General features: G+C 44.4%; 1 protein-coding gene across 1 annotated transcript in view; it reads left to right on the top strand.

Annotated features, from left to right (window-relative positions):
• The window catches only part of LOC140734564 (zinc metalloproteinase-disintegrin-like NaMP), a 95102-nt gene that overhangs the window by 65467 nt on the left and 9132 nt on the right, over positions 1-20503 (top strand). The window contains exons 19-21 of the mRNA XM_073058721.1: positions 2180-2282; positions 3630-3723; positions 14044-14115. Coding sequence (XP_072914822.1) covers positions 2180-2282; positions 3630-3723; positions 14044-14115 — 269 coding nt within the window. The remainder of the gene's footprint in view (positions 1-2179; positions 2283-3629; positions 3724-14043; positions 14116-20503) is intronic.

Below are 20503 nucleotides of genomic sequence, written 5' to 3'. Positions count from 1 at the left end.
TTTCAATCCTGTGCTTCGGAGTCTCCCTAGCAGGTGCTGAGGCAAGTTGTCAGAATGTTCTCCATCGTGTGCCTGTTGAAATTTGCCAGAGTCCATATCTATGTTGTAACACTCCGTGACTCTGATCCCGTGTTGTGGCCAAGAAGTCTCTAAACAGCTCAGGGCAGACTTGAGTTCTGCTTGATACGCAGCTGTGGGAAACATTTTGTTCCTCACTCAACTGTTGAACACACCCTCTGAGCATTGCCTCTCTGTTTCACACGGCAAGTTTGTACTGCAGCTCCATCAGCAGTCGAGGGTGGCTTAACCAATATAACCAATACACCTGTAAGATGGAGCCTTAATAGACTGCAAATGCTAGAACCTGCAGCAATGATCAATGTTCTGGAGGAACCCAGCAGGTCAAATCAACAGCATCTTTCCTCACACAGATGCTGCTTGACCTGCTGAGTTCCTCCAGCAGTTTTTTTTCCTGTTGGCCTGTAAGATGCTTCCCTACAGTCATGTCTAAAGCATTATTGTGACATTAATATTGATGTCTGGCATGTTAAAATTACAGGAAATACCAATATTTTTCTCAGTTCAGAGCTGGAAGGCACCCTGCTTGCATTCCCCCATTCAAGTATGAATAGCCCCCGTTGAACTGACGTAGCACAGACATCCTGCCCTTTTGTATTTATGCTGAGAGCCAAAAAACCTTGCAGCCAGATAAATCTTTGAAGCTCACTCCCTAAAGCTTTCATGCAGTGTTAGGTTAATTGCTCTGAACTTTCTGAAAGCACAAGCAATACTTAAACATTCACTATTCACCAGTCTTCTGACATGTTTAAAGAAGTGTAATTTAATGCGTGTTTTTGTGATGCTGTAGGAACAAGGTAAGGTATGTAGAGGTCACAAACATTGCAAATAACCAATGCAGGATACACACATCTGCTCTCTACCTGCATTGTCGTCTGTTATTATGGAAACTAGTCTCATGAGTGGGTAGTTGTTAAAAGTGAAGAGAATAAGTTACATCTTCATGCTTTGTTCTACAGATTGTAGTAGCTGGGGATTGACGGATGTCATATCTTTTGCTGAGCGCTCAATAACACTCCATTTTGCTTAGCTTACAATTGGGTTTCATTGCTTCAAGATTGTATGTTTGCTAATTGTCAATAAAGGATCAAATACATATCCTCAACTTTTGGAGCAATAATTATTGGAGTGAGGGCACGTCGTGCAAGTATAACAAATCCGTAGGTTCACCAGAAGCGGAAATTGTTTTGGTTTGGTCACTACAACCAATGAAAGTGATTTGTCAAGACAGAATTCACTGTGGCCAATAGAACGAATTGGCTGTAACTTAAATCTCCTCAATATGTAAATTATCCTGAATCCCAAACTGTAATGATATTTAATGACATCATTCTGTTTGAATTGCCCATATTTTGGTTATCACGATTGGGCATGACCTCAGACTAATCAGAGGTTGTTCCCATGACAGAAATGGCTAATAAGAGGGGACATAATTTTAAGGTGATTGGAAGACGTATAGCAGGGGATATCAGAAGTAAGTTCTTTGCACAAAGAGTGGTGGGTCCATGGAATGCCCTGCGGGAGAGACAGATGCACTAAGGACATAACAAACTCTTAGGTAGGCACATGGTCGATAACAGAAAAATGGAAGATTATGTAGGAGGGAGGAGTTAGATTACTCTTAGAGTAGGTTATAAGGTCAGCACAATATCATGGACCAAAAGACCTGTACTTGCTGTAGTGTTCTATGTTTTACGCTGGAACTCTTTAAATGCTCAACAGGGCAGGCCTCATCTGTGGGAAGGGAAGCAAACGAAGATTCTTCAACCTGAAACTTTGCCTCTGTTTTTCTCACCAAAGGTGCTGCCTGATCTGCTGAGCATTTCCTGAATCTTCTATTGATCTTATTTGATTTTATCTGCTCACCAGTCCTCGAATCGCATTGGAAGTCTCCAGCCAGTTGTTGGAGACTTGCTTTGCATTACTCAGTTGTAATGAACCCATGCCTCTGGGAAATAACCCTGTGGTTATCTAATCTGGTGTGGCAATCTAAACTCATCTAGTCTTTTCCTGTCATGTGTCATGAACTTAATCTTGATTTTAATGAATTTAATCATGAATTTGTCATGAATTTAATCTGTTTTTCTTTAAAACCCTGCAGCAATAATTGTCATTATTTTGATCCTGGTGTTAATCTTCGTCATGGTTGGAGTAGGATGCATCACATATAAGAAGTGCACAAGAAAGAGCAGACCTCTGCCACGGTGAGTGACATTCGAGAAGGGTTATGACCTTTGTCCACCTTGGTCACAACCAGATGTTGAACTTGGAAACTTAGGCAGTCAACTGTGGCTCATGGTGTCGCACCCTCCTCACTTCTAACTCAGGACCTCATAGGTTCAAGTGTCACTCCAGGACATAGGTCCAGGTCCACACTGACACCCCAATGCTGAGGGAGTGCTGCACCACTGGAGAAGTTGGTTTTAAGGTGAGGCCCGTCTGCCTTCTCAGGTGGATGTAACGGAGAGGTTCTCATACCCAAGGCCATTTTTATCCCTCATTCTATGTCACTAAAATGGATGACCATGGCTGCAATATTTCCTACTTTGACAACACATTCAGCACTCTGCCAGAATGTTTTACAAGTTCTGGGATTTAATTCTTCATATTGATGCATGATTGGGGGTGCTATGTCTTCCACAGCCTCGTTGAACCCTAACCACACACTTACACCTCTCCACTTCTCAGTGTGCAGGGTACAGCCCTCTGAGGTAGTTGGAGATGAAAGACCTTCTTCTTCAGCCCATCAGTCTACTGAGGCATAGGTCATCAACAGCAGCTTGCCAGAGTCCTCTGTCCTGGGCCAATAGAAGGCTAATTGGCCCTGTGGCTTCTGCTTTCACCAGGGCAAAGATCCTTCCTCTCTCTGGAATGAGGTCTTCAAGCTTCTGTCGGTGTTTCTGTAGCACTGGGATTTTATGGGATGGGGTTGCTAGCTCCGTGCTCAACTCTCCTTTCGCAGCCAGGTATGGGACCATCCATGGCAGAATTGGAGGTGAGAGCTGGTGGGGTCAAATGGCAATCCGAAGTCCCACCCCACTTCAAACAGAATGGCATGGAATGGTGATAGTTTTTGGAAAACCGGGAAGGAGTGACTCACTCTACCCTGCTTAAGATGACCACAGTCTCTGGTGTTTCCATTGACATAATTTCCCACTATTCAGTGACAGGCCTCCACCATTCATCAAGTTATATCCAGTTCCTTTCTGAGACTACCAGGAGATATTCTGACTTCTGTTGCTGTACGTTACCCAGAGCCGTCCCAGCCATCCCGTGCGAGTGCCAATGCTTCTGTTCATGACACTTTCCTGATTTTCACCTTTTCCATGTGAAAACTGCCCCGAAAAGCAGCTATTTCCACAATCCCATGAAACGTGGCTACTCTTGTGCTCACTTCAAGACCTTGCTTGTTTTGTTCTACTTTTATCAGCAAATGAGAATTGATATCTAACGTCTTGGCGAGCTGTGACAAGAATGCTGCAGCCTCTGCTGATGATATCTGAAGTCTGAAGTGATGACTCTAGCTTGTAACCATTTGCTTCCCCCCTTAGGACCCAGCCACCTCAGACATCTGGAGTCACAAACCCAGTCTTTGCAGGGAGTGCCCCTGCAACCCCACAAATGCAAAGGATCAACAACCCTAAGGCAAGTCCTTTCACTTCTTCATTTTGATGTAAAATATTCTTATACTGAAGTGGTCACAATGATGAATTGATATTCTAAGAAACTATTATAACGTGGGAACAATTAATTCAAATATCTATATTTGAGCTTTTCCAAATCTGAAAAAAGTTTTTAAAGTTGCACAATTACAGTAAAACTCCAGTAATTTAATCCAGCACCCTTACAACTTTAATGATGCTAGAATAGCAGTTTTTCTGGACACACACTGGTAATACTCCAACTCACTTTTAATTTACATTTTTGTACATATTACACAGTCATATAATAAATTTTCTGGTGAATCTGGAAAGCTTAAATGAAGCATTGGAAACATGGCCCCAATGGTTTAAAGAGAATGTAACACACAGGGTCCTGGAGAATTTGCGGAGAGTTTGGGAAACTTAAAGGGAGTTTGAAAACCGGGTCCTAAAGAACTTAAAGAGAATGTGGAAACAGGGAATTTAAATGGAGTGTGGGGAACATGATCCTGGGGATTTCAAATGGTGTGTGGGAAACAGAATCCGGTCGATAAGGTACTGAACTATTGGCAATTCTAAATGATTAGATATGGAATACTGGAACTTCTCTGAACCGGCTACAAACCCCACTTCCTCCTGAGAAAAGACCTTCTCCGAGAAGGATTCCAGCTGCCTAAGATCTATTGGATTTTATATCTTTCCAGCCCCCAACCAATGTGGTTATAAAGTGATTAAAGTTTGAAACTTGGGAGATGGGTAACTTTCCCAGTAAATCAGGTTTGGGCATCTTATTCAGAGAAGTCCCCATTCGAAGAAGAACTAAGCAAAATTGCTTTCTGTATTCTGCCTTTCTTCTACTGTATCCAGGGGAATTATGTATAATCTCAATCCCTTCCAGCCAAACCTGTTCTTTGGTTTTAAATTCTGATTCACAGTTCCCTTAGTGGTTTCTGTAACTGTTCTCTCCAATCTGAGTGCATCTCTCTAATCCAGCAGAATTCCATGCTCTGACACACGTTACATGATATTTCTGCCCTAAACTTTGCTTTGGAGGACTTGGAGTCAGAATCAGAATCAGCAGTGCAATACATAATAAAATTACAGTAAGAAATGTATAGATATATAATTAAATTTTAAAAATAATGAATAAGCAGAGAAGAAATAACAGTGAATGACAAGGATTGGTTGGCATCCGCTGTCTCGAAGGACAACGGGTGATGATGACCATCACAAGCCTGAGTGGAAGGTATAGAGATCCTGAGATGCCCAGTCATCAAGATCCCCCTCTCTGTCTCACCAGTGTAGCCCAAAGAAAAGCTTATGAAGCAATATGTTTGGCACCAGCTCAGCTGCAGGAGCTGCCAGAAGGATGTTCAGTGGTATCCATCCGCCTTAGGGGCTCCACTCTGGATTTGCTGTCTAGGTTTAATCCGTAGCCTTCGCCTCTCCCGAGGCTGCCCACAAGGCAGTGGGGCTATTTGCCCATAGCCGCGGCATGTCCACACACCAGTGGGCCTGTGTGCTATGTGTGCAGGGGCCAGACCTGTTAAGAAGGCCTATGAGATGCTAGGCTTCATTAACAGGGGTATTGAGTTCAAGAGTAGAGAGGTCATGTTGCAACCCTACAAATCTCTGGTGAGACCGCACTTAGAGTATTGTGTTCAATTCTGGTCACCTCATTATAGGAAGGATGTGGAAGCTATGGAGAGGCTGCAGAGGAGATTTACCAGGATGTTGCCTGGATTGGAGAACAAGTCATATGAAGCAAGCTTAGCAGAGCTGGGACTTTTCTCTTTGGAGCGTAGAAGAATGAGAGGGGACTTGATAGAGGTCTACAAGATTATGAGAGGCATAGATAGGGTGGATAGTCAGTACCTGTTTTCCAGGGCACCAATAGCAAACACCAGAGGGCATATGAACAAAATTAAGGGAGGGAACTTTAGGGGAGACATCAGGGGTAAGTTTTCTACACAGAGGGTTGTGAGTGCCTGGAATGACTTGCCAGGGATGGTGGTGGAGGCTAAAACATTAGGGGTATTTAAGAGCCTCTTGGACAGGCATATGGATGAAAGAAAAATGGAGTGTTATGGGGTAGTGTGGGTTTGGTACTTTTTTTTTAAGGATTATATGGGTCGGCACAACATGGAGGGCTGAAGGGCCTGTACTGTGCTGTAGTGTTCTATGGTTCTATGGTACCTCCTCCCTGTCCTCTATAGTTCAGCCTGAGTCCGAAAGGAGTTCAGTTTCCATGTATAGTCCTGACGAAGGGTCTCAGCCAGAAATGTCGACTGTACTTCTCCCTATAGATGCTGCCTGTCCTGCTGCGTTCCACCAGCATTTTGTGTGTGTTGCTTCAGTTTCCATGTGTCACCTGCGAGGAGGCTCGACATGAGGCTTGCTTTTGGAGAGGCTGTGTACTGGCAGGGAGAGACTTACGCATTCAACTCTCCTTTTCACAAGACTGCTTGCCAATAGTGGATGCTGAAAGTGAGAGTGACAAGCTCTACCCACTGCATTACCACACTAGACACATCACAACAACCATTTTGGTACCCAAGGATTACCCCTTAGTAATAACGATCAGTTAGGCACAGAGAGAATCTGTATTTACTGACAAGCAGTTTTATTGTCTCAGCTAAAAAGCACGTGGATTTACACAACTGAATACCTGTGTGTACATCTACTAGGTTTTATTGACCCTGCGTGAACAGTCAAAGAATAGAAAAGGTAGAAAGTAATCTAAGCTGTGATGTGGGGCCCTCCATGTTTGTACATGATGGTTGATCTCTGGAGAGCTGTCGTTCCTTTGCATTCGAAGCCTCCTGTTTTTTATACTCTTTCCGCACTAGTTCAAATGTAGCACTTCAATCTCATTGGATCACGGTCACCTGACTGACCTGGGTCACCTTCTTATTGGCTCTGGTCTAGGGTTACAACGAGCATTGTTCTATGGCCTTTGTCCTTAGCCATGTGCCATTTGTCCTTTTCAACTCGACTGGTTCAAACCAGTCAAACCAGGTGACCCAGTCACCGAGCCTAACGAGATTACAGATTGCTCTTCCTGCAAGCCTACATAACAAATAGCTTCTTGTCTGAGAATGGTCTCAGGTTCAGCAGGTCACTGGCAGAAAACTCCCCACGTCAACATTCCATTGCTCTGATTAAATTCTCCAAGAACAAAAAATCAGTTCAGAGCTCACAAAATGGCCGCTTCAGGGGCAGTCTCACAAAATGGCCAGCCCAGTTCCTGCTCACTGACTCATTCTTTCTGGACAACAATGGGTTCATTCTCCATTCAGAAATCAGGTGGCAGAGGGGAAGAAGCTGTTCCGCAGATGCTGATTGTGCATCTTCGGGCTCCTGCACCTCATCCTTTGTGGTAACGATGAGAAGAGGGACACCCTGATGCCTTCTGAAGCATTGTCATTTGAAGATGTTCTTCATGCTAGGGAGGATAATGCCTATGAATGAGTGGACTGAATTTGCAACTATTTCTGATCCTAACTAGTAGCTCCTCCATCTCAAACAGTAGTGCAGCCAGTTAAACTGCCCTCTATGGTATATCTGTCAAAATCTCCTAGAGTAGGGTAACAGACCTAATCTCCTCAAACTCCTAATGAAATATAGTCACTGTTGTGCTTTCTTTGCAATTGCATAAATAAGTTAAGCCCAGGACGGGTCCTCAGAGATGTTGACTTGCAGGAACTTTATGGTGAGAGGTGACCTGATAGAGGTGTATAAGATGAAGAGAGGCATTGATCGTGTGGATAGTCAGAGGCTTTTTCCCAGGGCTGAAATGGCTAACACGAGAGGGCACAATTTAAGGTGCTTGGGAAGCAGGTACAGAGGAGATGTCAGGGGTAAGTGTTTTTTACACAGAGAGTGGTGAGTGTGAAATGGGCTGCCAGCGACAGTGGTGGAGGCGGATACAATAGGGTCTTTTAACAGATTCCTGGAATGGTACATCCTGCTTAGAAAAATAGAGGGCTATGGGTAACCCTAGGTAATTTATAAAGTAAGTTGCACAGCTTTGTGGGTAGTAAGGCTTGTATTGTGCTGTAGGCTTTCTATGTTTCTTTGATCCTAGCTTGAAATTGCTCATCATTTCTACTGCCGATCTCTCAATGAGGATTAGTGAGTGTTCCCTCAACTTCCCCTTCCTCAAGTCCTTGGTCTTACTGACATTGTGTAAGATTGTTGCTGCAACAGCACTTAACCAGTTGATCTACCATATTGCAATACTCCTCCTTGTCACCGTCTGAAATTTTGCTAACTACGGTGGTGTCATTGGCAAATCTATAGATGACGTTTAAGCTTTGTCTAGCCATGCAGTCATGGGTGTAGAAAGAGTGGAGCAGCGGGCTAAGCACACATCCTTGAGGTGCACTGGTGTTGATCGTCAGCAAAGAGGAGATGTAATTTCTGATCCACGCAGACTGTGGTCTCCTGATGAGGTAGTCAAGGATCCGGTTCCAAAGGGAGGAACAGTAGCCCACGTTTTAGAGCTTGTACTGAGGGGATGATTGTGTTGAACGCTGAGCTGTAATCAATAAACAGCAGCCTGACGTAGGTATTGCTATTGTCCAGGTGGTCCACTGCGGAGAGGAGAGCCAGTGAGATGGCATCTGCTGTAGATGAGATTGCAAAACGCAAGTTGTAGTAAGTCCAGGTCCTCAATTAGGCAGGAGTTGACCCAGGCCATGATGAAGCTTTCAAAGCGCTTAATCAACTGGACGATAGTCATTGAGACTGTTCACCCTTCTCTCCTTGGGCACTGTGATGATTGGTGCCCTTTTGAAGCAGGTGAGAACTACCAACCGCAGCAATGAAAGACTGAAGCGGTACTTGAACACTCCCGCCAGTTGGTTGGCACAGGTTTTCAGAGCCCTACCAGGTACACATTCAGGGCCTGACGCCTTGTGAGGGCTCACCTCCTGACATCTTCCACCAAGGCAGAGATCACAGGGTCACCAGATGCTGCAGGAGTTCACATAAGAGGTAGTTTTACTCTCCTTTTCAAAGGGAGCATAAAAGACATTGAGCTCACCTGGGAGTGAAGCATCACAGCCATTCATGATGTCAGGTTTCGCCTTGTAGGAGGTAATGACCTGCAGACTCTGCATGAGCTGAAGCACATCAGATTATGTGCCTAACTTCAATTAGAATTGTTTCTTCACTCTTAAATTAGCCTGATGTAAGTTGAACCTGGACTTCTTGTAAAGTTCTGGATCACCGGTCTTAAATGCCACAGATCTAGACCTCAGCAGACTGCAAATCTTCTGCTTCATCCATGGCTTTTGGTTCGGGTATGTCTGCATGTTCTCAAAACCACACACACATCCACACTGATCCGGATGAAGTCAGTGGTAACAACTCTGACATACTCATTCATATTCCAAGATGAATCCCTGAATATTGTCCAGTCCACCAACTTAAAACAATTCTGTAAGTGCTTCTCTACCTCCCTTGACTGTACCTTCATGGCCTTCACCAATGGTAGTGCAGTCCTCAACTTCTGCCCGTATGCCAAAGTGTTACAGCCAGGTGATCGGGCTTTCCAAAGTGCGGGCATGGGAGGGCATGGTAAGCGTTCTTGACGGTGGTGTAACAGTTGTCAAGTGTGTTGGCTCCTCCAGTTTCACAGGTAAATCGTTGATGGTGGTTGTTCAGAGACTTCTTCAAGCTGGCCTGGTTGAAATCCCCGGCGATGATAGGGAAGGCTTTAGGGTGTGCTGTTTTGTGACTGTTGACCACATGCTCAGCTCCTCCAGTGCCTGCCTGATGTTAGCCAGGAGTGGAATGTACACCGCTATCTCAGCGGCAGCGGAAAATTCCCTCAGCAGATAAAATGGATGACACTTAGCCATTAGCTTGTTGGATGAGCAGAACTGAGACAGAACTGACTCATCTGTGCAGCACAATGAGTTAATCATGAAATACAGTCCACTTCCTTTCCATTTAAAAGACTCCACCGTCTTGTTTTGCGGTGGATGGTGGGAGCCCTCAGGCTACAGTGCTGTATCCAAAATGGCAGGGGTGAGCCATGTTTCCATAAAGCACTGGAAACACAGTTCCTAATATCGCTCTGGTCCTGCAATCTTGCTCTGAGATCTTCAATTTCAATTCAGTTTTCCTTGTTTAAGCGACAATAGCATTGGAAGCAGTCAAGAAGTGATTTACTGATCTAATTCCTGTGAAGACCTTCCTACAAGGTGAAACCTAACATCATGAATGGCAGAAAAAAAGTCAGATTCTTGGGAGTTTAGTGGAGCAAGAGGCAATCTTTTTGAAATATACACAAGCCTAAACGGGTGTGGCAGGGTAGATCGTGAAAAGGGTCTGCAAATGGAGAGACATAGTTACAAGATAAGGAACTGGTCAATTAAAGTGAGATCATATATTGTTTTTGTTTTGCACTGGGAGGGAAATCTCTGGAATCAGAATCAAAATCAAAGTCAAGTTCATTGTCCTATGCACAAGTACACGTATGCATGGGTGCAATGCAAAGTTTACTTGCAGCAGCATAACAGATAGATTCTAGCATTCACTGCATAATTTAAACATAAATTATACATTTCCTACAAGAAAACACAGATAGAACAAAGAAGTCTACTTCATTGCAAGGTAGTCAAATTGGTTATAGCATTGCTAAACTGTAGGGATTAGGATTGTGCAGGCTGGTTCAGGAACAGAATGGTTGAAGGCAGGTAGCTGCTCTTGAACCTAGCGCCTTCTGTACCTCCTGCTCAGTGGTAGCAATGAAACTTTGACAAGGCACAGATGGTGGGGACCTTTGATGATAGATCAAATGCTATGCTCCTCTGACAGGATGAAGAGGTCAATACTCCCCAATGCCATTAGGCTTTACAATTCTACCGCCAGGACTTAAGAACTTTTTAAAAGCTATTATTAATGCTTTTTGAGATAGTGATTTAGATGCATATCATATTTTTTTTACTGAGTTAAGTATTGTATGTAATTAGTTTTGCTACAACAAGTGTATGGGACATTGGAAAAAAGTTGAATTTCCCCATGGGGATGAATAAAGTATCTATCTATCTATCTATCTATCTATCAGAATGTGAATGAGAGTCTGAACCTGAACCCGAACCACAATCAGATCTATTATCACTGACTTAGATGACGAAACATGTGGTGTTTTGTGGCATCAGTGCATTGTAAAGACATAAAATTATTTTCCTTTACAAAACTAAATAAATTATAATGAGATGGTGTTCACGGCTTCATGGACTGTTCAGAAATCTGATAGTGGAGGGGAAGAAGCTGTCTCTGAATTACTGAGTGTGGGTCTTCTTCCTGAGAATAGGGCATTTCCCAGATGGTGAGTGTCTGTAGTGATACCTTCTTGAAGATGTCCTCGATGGTGGTGGGGAGGGTTGTGCCTTTGGTGCTGGTTGAGTTTACAGTGCTCTGCAGCCTCTTGTGATCTATATTCTCTACTCTGGAGGACTGTGGAAGCTCGATCATTGGAGGTATTTGAAGAATAAATAGATTGTTGTACAATTGAGGAATTCAAAGCTATGGAGAATGAACACGAAAGAATTAAGGCCTCATTTCAGATTTATCACATGTTTATCAAAATATACAGAGGAATGCATCATTTGCATTGACGACCAACGCACCCAAGGATCAGCTGGGGGCAGCCCGCAAGTACCACTACACGTTCTGGCAGCAACATAGCATACCCACAGTGTTTACCTGAATGACACAAACAGCAGCAAAAACAACAACAACAACAATAAAACAAGACTCACCCCTTTCACAAGAAGCTCGGAGACCCCGGCCTGCAGCCCACCTTGTGCAGCTGGATCCTAGGCTTCCTGTCAGATCACCGACAGGTGATAAGGATGGGCTCCCTCATTTCTGCCCCTCTGACCCTCAACACAGGTGCCCCCCCAGGGTTGTGTTCTGAGTCCCCTCCTCTACTCCCTTTACACCCATGACTGTACTGCCGCACACTGCTCCAATCTGCTGACCAAATTTCGCAGAAGACACGACTTTGATTGGCCTTATTCGTAGCGGTGACGAGACAGCCTACAGACGAGAGGCTGACACAGTGATGCCAGGATAACAACCTCTCCCTCAGTGACTTCAACCTCAGGACTTGCCAACCATAGATTTGAATTTTGGCCTTTACTGCCGTACTGCCCATTCATTCCTATCTCTGATCCCCAGCCTGACCCCTAAATGGACATTGTCCCCAAAACCATCCCTATGAACCTAAATAAAGACAATGTCTAAGCCACGACACCAATGGACATCAAGCTCGGCGCCATCTTGACTGGGGCAGATCATCCATGATTATATTGAATGGCAATGCAAGCTTGAGGAACCAGATATCCTCCTCATCCTCCAATTTTTGTATATAACCATATAACAATTACAGCACAGAAACAGGCCATCTCAGCCCTTCTAGTCCGTCCCAAACGCTTACTCTCACCTAGTCCCACCAACCTGCACTCAGCCCATAACCCTCCATTTCTTTCCTGTCCATGTACCTATCCAATTTTACTTTAAATGACAATACTGAACCTGCCTCTACCACTTCTACTGGAAGCTCATTCTACCACTCTCCGTTCTACCACAGCTACCACTCTCTGAGTAAAGAAATCCCCCTCGTGTTACCCCTAAACTTTTGCCGCCTAACTCTCAACTCATGTCCTCTTGTTTGAATCTCCCCTACTCTCAATGGAAAAAGCCTATCCACATCAACTCTATCTATCCCCCTCATAATTTTAAATACCTCTATCAAGTCTCCCCTCAACCTTCTACGTTCCAAGGAATAAAGACCTAACTTGTTCAAGCATTCTCTGTAACTTAGGTGCTGAAACCCAGGTAACATTCTAGTAAATCTTCTCTGTACTCTCTCTATTTTGTTGACATCTTTCCGATAATTCGGTGACCAGAACTGCACACAATACTCCAAATTTGACCTTACCAATACCTTGTACAATTTTAACATTACATCCCAACTCCTATACTCAATGCTCTGATTTATAAAGTCCAGCATACAAAAAGCTTTCTTCACCACCCTATCCACATGAGATTCCACCTTCAGGGAACTATGCACCATTATTCCGAGATCACTCTGTTCTACTGCATTCTTCAATGCCCTACCATTTACCATGTATGTCCTATTTTGATTATTCCTACCAAAATGTAGCACCTCACACTTATCGGCATTAAACTCCATCTGCCATTGTTCAGCCCACTCTTCTAACTGGCCTAAATCTCTCTGCAAACTTTGAAAACCTACTTCATTATCCACAACACCACCTATCTTAGTATTATCTGCATACTTACTAATCCAATTTACCACCCCATCATCCAGATCATTTATGTATATGACAAACTACATTGGACCCAGTACAGATCCCTGAGGCACACCACTAGTCACCGGCCTCCAACCTGACAAACAGTTATCCACCACTACTCTCTGGCATCTCCCACCCAGCCACTGTTGAATCCATTTTACTACTTCAATATTAATACCTAACGATTGAACCTTCCTAATATAATTGTGACTGAGTCATACTTACCACTAAGAGATTGAGATAGTGCGGTTAGATTCCAGAATACACGTAGCTTTCGAAATACAGAGAGGAGAAAGATGAGCTGTTTCACTTTCTAAGACATTAGATGTTGATTAATTGTTAAATTAATTAAATTAATTGTTAGAGCACCAATGTGAACAATTTGTTTCAGTCAGAATAGAGAGGGAGTAACCCAGTGCCTATTTACCACCTGCTGTGCAGTGTAAAGGAGAAAAGCAGCCAGTGTTACAGAATCATTCAGATTGGGGTACAAGCCTATTGTTGGGTTTGAAGAAGGTCATCCCTTCCAATTTTTGTTGCCACCACCAGCCCTTCCGCACTTGGTTTCAGCTTCCTATGGCCTCTTCGGCATTAAGTTTCAGATTCTGAGTAGACAGCAAATGTAAGAATCATAGATGCTGGAATCTAGAGCAAAAAGTAAAACACTTGGGATGAACTCAGCAGCATCTGAGGAGGAAAAGAGATGGTCGATGCTTCAGGTCGGAGCCCCCCATCAGGACTGAGAGGGTAGAAGGGAGACAGCCAGTTGTGAGAGACAGCGGGTCGGTGGGTGATCATTAGAACCAGATGAGGAGGGAGATGATAGTCAGACGGAGCCGGGTGGGGTGAGGGCAGTATGAAGGAAGAGCCTGGTGGGTGATTGGTGGAAACAGATACAGAAATTGAAACTGGGCAGATAGAGCCAGGTGGAAGATGATTGTTCTGCTGATCTGTTGTCTCACCTCACTAATTCTTACATCATGTTCCAGAGTCCAATGCCGAAGGCTCCACCCCCTGTTCCGTATGCCAAGCCACCACCAGCAACTAAACCTTTGACCAGGGTAAGTGGACATCCCAACAACAGTCTGCTTCTGGGTCCATTTGCGTACATGACTCAGAATCAGAATCAGGTTTATTATCACGGGCATGTGATGTGAAATGTGTTAACTTAGCAGCAGCAGTTCAATGCAATACATAATCTAGCAGAGAGAGAAAAAGAAAAAAATAATAATAAATAAAATAAAGCATAATAATAATAAATAAACAAGTAAATCAATTACATATATTGAAGAGATTTTAAAAATGTGCAAAAGCAGAAATGCTATATATTAAAAAAAGTGAGGTAGTGTCCAAAGCTTCAATGTCCATTTAGGAATCAGATGGCAGAGGGGAAGAAGCTGTTCCTGAATCACTGAGTGTGTGCCTTCAGACTTCTGTATCTCCTACCTGATGGTAATAGTGAGAAAAGGGCATGCCCTGGGTGCTGGAGGTCCTTAATAATGGACGTTGCCTTTCTGAGACACTGCTCCCTAAAGACGTCCTGGGTACTTTGTAGGATAGTGCCCAAGATGGAGCTGATTAGATTTACAACCTTCTGCAGCTTCTTTCGGTTCAATGAGTATGTCCACTCATTCTAATCAGGCAGTTAGTATCATTTCTGTTGCTTTACTTTCAGCCATTTCCCTCCCAATCTCCTTTCACAGAGTCAGTTTTTTCCAACCACCACCTCGCTCATTCTCCCATCATACTCCAGGGTCCAATGAAGGCTGAACAGTAAATGGCACGGCAGCATAGTGGTGAGCACAATGCTTTACAGCACCAGCCATCAGCGATGGGGGTTCAATTCCCGCCACTGTCTGTAAGGAGGTAGTCCGTTCTCCCCCTGACGGTGTGGGCTTCCTCCAGATGCTCCGGTTTCCCCCCCCCCCCCCCCACATTCCAGTGATGTACAGTCGGTTGCAGGCTTGCTATGTCAGTGCCAGAAGCACAACGACACTTGTAGGTTGATTTCCTGCACCTGCTTGGACTGTGTTAGTCACCGGCGCAAACAACACCTTTCACTGTACGTTTCGATGTTTCAATGCACATGTGACAAGTAAAACTAATCAAATCTGAATGTTTCACCCCGCTCCTCCATATGCCAATACAGCTGCACCCAACACTCGTGCCGGGATAAGCTGACATCCCACAACAGGCTGCTTCTGGATTCATCTGCGTACACGAATGCCATTGCATATCGCTATTTAGACTGCAGCACCAGCCAGTTTAGGAGGTTAGCTGGTACTGGAACTGGTTTATTGTCCTCACGTGTACCAAGATGTAGTGAAAGCTTTGTCTTGTGTACTGTTTATACAGATCAGATCATCACACATTGCACTGAGCTCAAACAAGGTAAAACAGTAACAATGCAGGGCGAAGCACAAATGCCTCCAAAAGAGTGCTGTGGAAGTAAACGAAGTGCAGGATCAAAACGAGGTAGATTGTGAGGCCAGGAGTCCATCTTATGGTATTAGAAGCCCATTAAAGTGTCTGATAACAATGAGACAGAAGCCGCCCTTTAGCCTGTGGCATGTGCTGTCGGGTTTTTGCATTTTTCATCTTAATTTTGGTTGCACTTCCTCCACAAGTTCTAGCAGATAGGTAATTTTAACTCTGCCATCAGCCATATGATACAAAAATAGTCTTCTTAGAAAACAGTGCAAGAGTGTGAGTTACATAGAACATAGAACATGAAACACTACAGTGCAGTATGCACTCTTTGGCCCCAACTGTTATGTCGACCTTTAAACCTACTCTAAGATCAATCTGACCTTTCGCTCCCACATCACCCTCAATTTTTCTATCATCTACCCTATGTGCCTGTCTAAGAATTTAAATGTATCTGTATCTGTATTTTTACTGTATCTGCCTCTACCACCACCACCCCTAGCAGGGCATTTCACACACTCATGACTCTTGGTGTAAGAACTTGCCCCTATACTTTCCTCCAGTCACCTTAAAATTATGCCCCCTGATATTATCCATGTTTGCACTTGGAAAAAGACAAGGGTGTGAACTCAATCTGTGTCTCTTTTCACCTTGTACATCTCGATCAAGTTATTTCTCATCCTCCTTCTCTTCAAAGAGAAAAGCCCGAGCTCACTCAGCCTACCTGCATAAGACAAACTCTCGAATCCAGGCCACATCCTGTTAAATCTTCTCTACACCCTCTCTAAAGCTTCTTCATTCTTCCTATAATAAGTAACTAGAACTGAACACAATACTCAAGTGTGGTCTAAATAGAGTTTTATAGATGTACAAAATTACTTCATGGCTCTTGAACTCAATCCCCAACTAACAAAGGACAACACGCAACTGTGCCTTATTAACCACCCTTTCAACTTGCGCAGCAACTTTGAGGAATCTATGGACATGAATCCCAAGATCCTCTCTTCCTCCATCCTGCCAAGAATCATGCTATTAACTCTATATTCTGCTTTCAAATTTGACCTACCAAAGTGAATCACTTCACACTCCTCTGGGTTGAACTCCATTTGCCCAGTTCTTTGAGTAGATGAGCAGTTTGATGGACATTTATTCATAAGGTTTGCATTCTGGGTGAAGTAATGGTCCACAGTTGACTGAAGTGGAACACCTCATGTCATATTGCATGGACTATAAAACACCTGGAAAGATGGTAAAAATTGGACCAAAGTTTTATCTCATCAGAATTTAAATGGACGCAGGAATTAACCCATTCAACCCTCATACCCTGAGTGACCTTTCAATAAAATCATGGCAGATGTTTCACCTCAGCCACAATTCATGTACTGACACCATATCTCTTATTTCCCTTAATAACCAAAAGTATGTTTCTTAAGGCTGTTATAGCCAGGGTGGTGGTGGGGACAAGCTCCCACTGCCTATTAAATGCTCCCAATGGTGTGCGCCTCAAATAGCCTCTGACAACCAAGTCCAGCTCCTGGCCTTCATGTGAGGCTTAGCTACTAAGCCCAGCAGAACCATTTCTACTGACAGGAGAAAGGGCAAAGGTGGGTCACTGGTGCCTTAAAACCAGTTGCTTATGACTTGTCAGCCACTCACCAAGGAAAAAGAAAACTGTGATCTCAAACTCTGCTGCCTTGCAGCTCATTCCCAGTCATGGGGAAGTGTTCGGGAGTAAACCCCAAGGGAAAATCCGGAGCTGGACAGTCTTACGTTGAGTTCGACTCTGGCTGGCAACTCCTATGATGCTGCTGGGGCCAAAATGTTTTGGTCTCTGCCTTTCCGTTGGGTTCATCAGATGTGTGGAGAGGGGGAGCTTGCTATACAGGGAACAGCTTGCTTTCCATATTGTATTGCCCAGCTTTGTGTTTCTAGACAGCTAGGACACAACATCCATGGTCGACCCTGACTGACAGAGGCCTCGCTCACTGTGTAAAATATCTCCTGGTCCAACAGCAAACACCTCCTCCTCTATAATCTGTACAGGGTCCATGACCTCGCTGCTGCTTTGCCTCACTTCTATAGACTCTGTGTCCATCCCCTGAGTAAATACAGATGCAAAAAATCCATTTAAGATCTCCCCCATTTGTTTTGTTTCCATGCGTGGATTGCCATTCTGATCTTCCAGAGGACCAATTTTGTCCCTGGAATCCTTTTGCTCTTAACATATCTGCAGAAGCTCTTCACCATCTCTGCTAGACCACCTCATGCCTTCTTTTAGCCCTCCTGATTTCCCTCTCAAAGGTTCAAAGGTACAATTTAATGTCAGAGATATGTACACAATATACATCCTGAAATAACAACACACACAAAATGCTGGTAGAACACAGCAGGCTAGGCTTCACAACCCTCCACAAAAACAGGAGGGCCCCAAGAATGAACACAGTTAAATGTTAGAACCCCAAAGTACCCCCCAGCTCCCCTCCCTCCCGTACGTAAGCGGCAGCGAGCAACAATCCCCCCTCCCCCCACTGGCAAAAGTAAAGCGCACCCGCTACCAGCACTCAAGCGCGAGCAAAGCAATAGCAAAGACACAGACATGCAGTTACCCCAAAGACTACATTGTTCATCCAATAATTCGACATTCTGCAGGCTCTCGCTCTCTCCTAATAAGGGAGAAAGAGGTGACTCCATTTTCCAATGAGCAGGGAGACATAACAAACAACTCGCTGGTCTACGATGTTAAAAGGCCGTTACGTCGTTTTTTTCGAGCTGTGTGCCTGAAGATCGCAAGGATACCAGGCCCCCAGGCACACAACAGATGTTCCAACTCCCCCAATGACACACAGATCCCCTGTGGCAACACCAACCCTTGGTCCACCCGTCTCCAGTTCCTCGAGATCCCAGGCTTCTGAATCCGTGCCGAAATCTTAGGCCAAGACTTTGGCATGCCGAATAGCAGCCGATTAAGGAACCCCGAAAACAATAGTGAGCACGTAACTCCAGGTCAGGGTCTTCAAAAGAACCTTGAAAGGGAAAAATAGAGATATTAAAGATGGAAATAGAACTGTTTTTGAAGATGCAAGCAAAGGAGTCACCATTGGCGCCATAGCTCCACCTCCTCAAGTGTTGTCTTATACTCCTCAAGTACCTCTTTTGTTCCTATTTGCCTTTACCTGTTATGCATCTCTTTTTTTCCCCTCAACCAGGGCCTCAATATCTCTCAAAAGCCACGTCTTCCTAAACCTGTTATCCTCGGCTTTTATTATCTATATCAGTAAGATTGAAAGAGAAAATTAACACAGGCATTGCTGAGTCTTGAAGAACTGCAGGGAAAGGTTTAAAATGTTTTGACATTATTCCCTGGAGCGCAGGAGAACAAGAGGATTTTAATAGAGATTTACAAAATTACGAGGGGTATGGATAGGGTGAAAGCATGCAAGCAGGCTTTTTTCTCCTCAGAATGGTTGAGATGAGAACTAGAGGTCATAGATTTAGGTTGAAAGGTGAAATATTTAAGGAGAATCTGAGGAGGGGGACAACTTCACTTAGAGGGTGGTGCGAGTGTGAAATGAGCTGCCAGTGGAAGTGGTAGATCTGGATTCAATTGTAACAGTTGAGGGAAGTTTGGATAGTTACAAGGACGAGAAAGTTATGGAGGGCTATGGTCGGCTTGCAAGTAGATGGGACTAAAGGGGAAACTGGTGTTTTCTGTGTTGTAGTGCTCTATGGTTCAATATCCATCTACACTAAATGTGATCTACAGTAACTAATTAACCTACCAACTAGTATATCTTTGGGATGTGGAAAGAAATTGGACAGCATAGACATAGTGGGTTGAATGGCCTATTTCCACGCTGCATGATCCTATGGCTCTCACTGACAACCAAAGGAAACTGTACACTCACAGGGAGAATGTACCAACTTCATGCAGATAACACCTGAGGTCAGGATTGAACCAGTGTCACTGGAGGTGTGGGGTACATGCACCATTGCAGCAAAGTCAGGAGGAAGTGGGTGCTTGGACTAGAAGTGCCAAGTGATTGACTGAGATGATCCAAGTAGTCAGCTGAAGTCAATGGGATGCAGGAGGGGACCATGTGCAAGGAATGGCATATGAAATTAGGAGCCCGTCCCAAATTGAGTACCTAAACTGTGATGCTGAGGTAGACCCTAGGATGAGCTGGGACTCATCATCAGTGATGTAACCTAGGGTTATCGGATGTTTTGGTTCTTTCAACCTCAGACACCTTTGCCCCTGGCATGTGTCCAAGCAGCATTAGTCCACGGGTCACACCTCTTGACCCATTGCCATCTAGAGGCTCGGTGACGGTCCTGATGGCTCGTCTCTTTACAGCCTCTCGTAATGGTAAGGACAGAGTAGAAAAGTGCAGATGAAATGAATGGCTTGGAAATTCAAATATTCAACTAAGGTCTCGCAATCTTTCTCTAAGCCTTTTTGAAGGACGGTAGGTTCCGCAGAGCAAGCAGCCAACAAAACCTCTACACCCCACTTCTATAGGCTCCCAACAAACCCTCCACTCTTGTCTCTGGCACTGTTCTACCAGCTCCTGTGTGTTTGGCCTTCTTATGCTCGAATGCCTTCACAATCCAGTCTTCCCAAGGCACTGTCAGTTCTACCATGTCCAGCTGCATCAAGGTTTCTGACAGAATGACCATGTCAGGCCTCAGGGATGATGATGCAATAAAGTCAGGGAACTTTACTTGCTTGCCAAGATCGACTTTCAGTTGCCAGTCAGCCGCCTTGACAAACAAGCCTGCTGGTGACCTGGGCTGAGGCTGTGGTTGGTCTCCATCTTTGACAAAAGCTATGTGCTTTTTCTGTTGATGGAGGTGCTTACTGGTGTAAATGGCCGAGGAGATGCTTCCCGCTACTGCCTTCAGCATCTGGTCATGATGCCAGAAGAGGTGGCCATTTCCCAGGGCTTCTGGGCAGCTGCTAAGGATTTGTTCCAGGGTCGCTCTGCCATGGCAGATACGATATGATGGTCCCTCACTTTTGCC

This window comes from Hemitrygon akajei, chromosome 1, assembly GCF_048418815.1.
Source record: "Hemitrygon akajei chromosome 1, sHemAka1.3, whole genome shotgun sequence".
NCBI classification, from domain to species: Eukaryota; Metazoa; Chordata; class Chondrichthyes; order Myliobatiformes; family Dasyatidae; genus Hemitrygon; species Hemitrygon akajei.
Note: the sequence above shows the minus strand (reverse complement) of the source record. Positions and strands in the feature narration are given on the sequence as shown.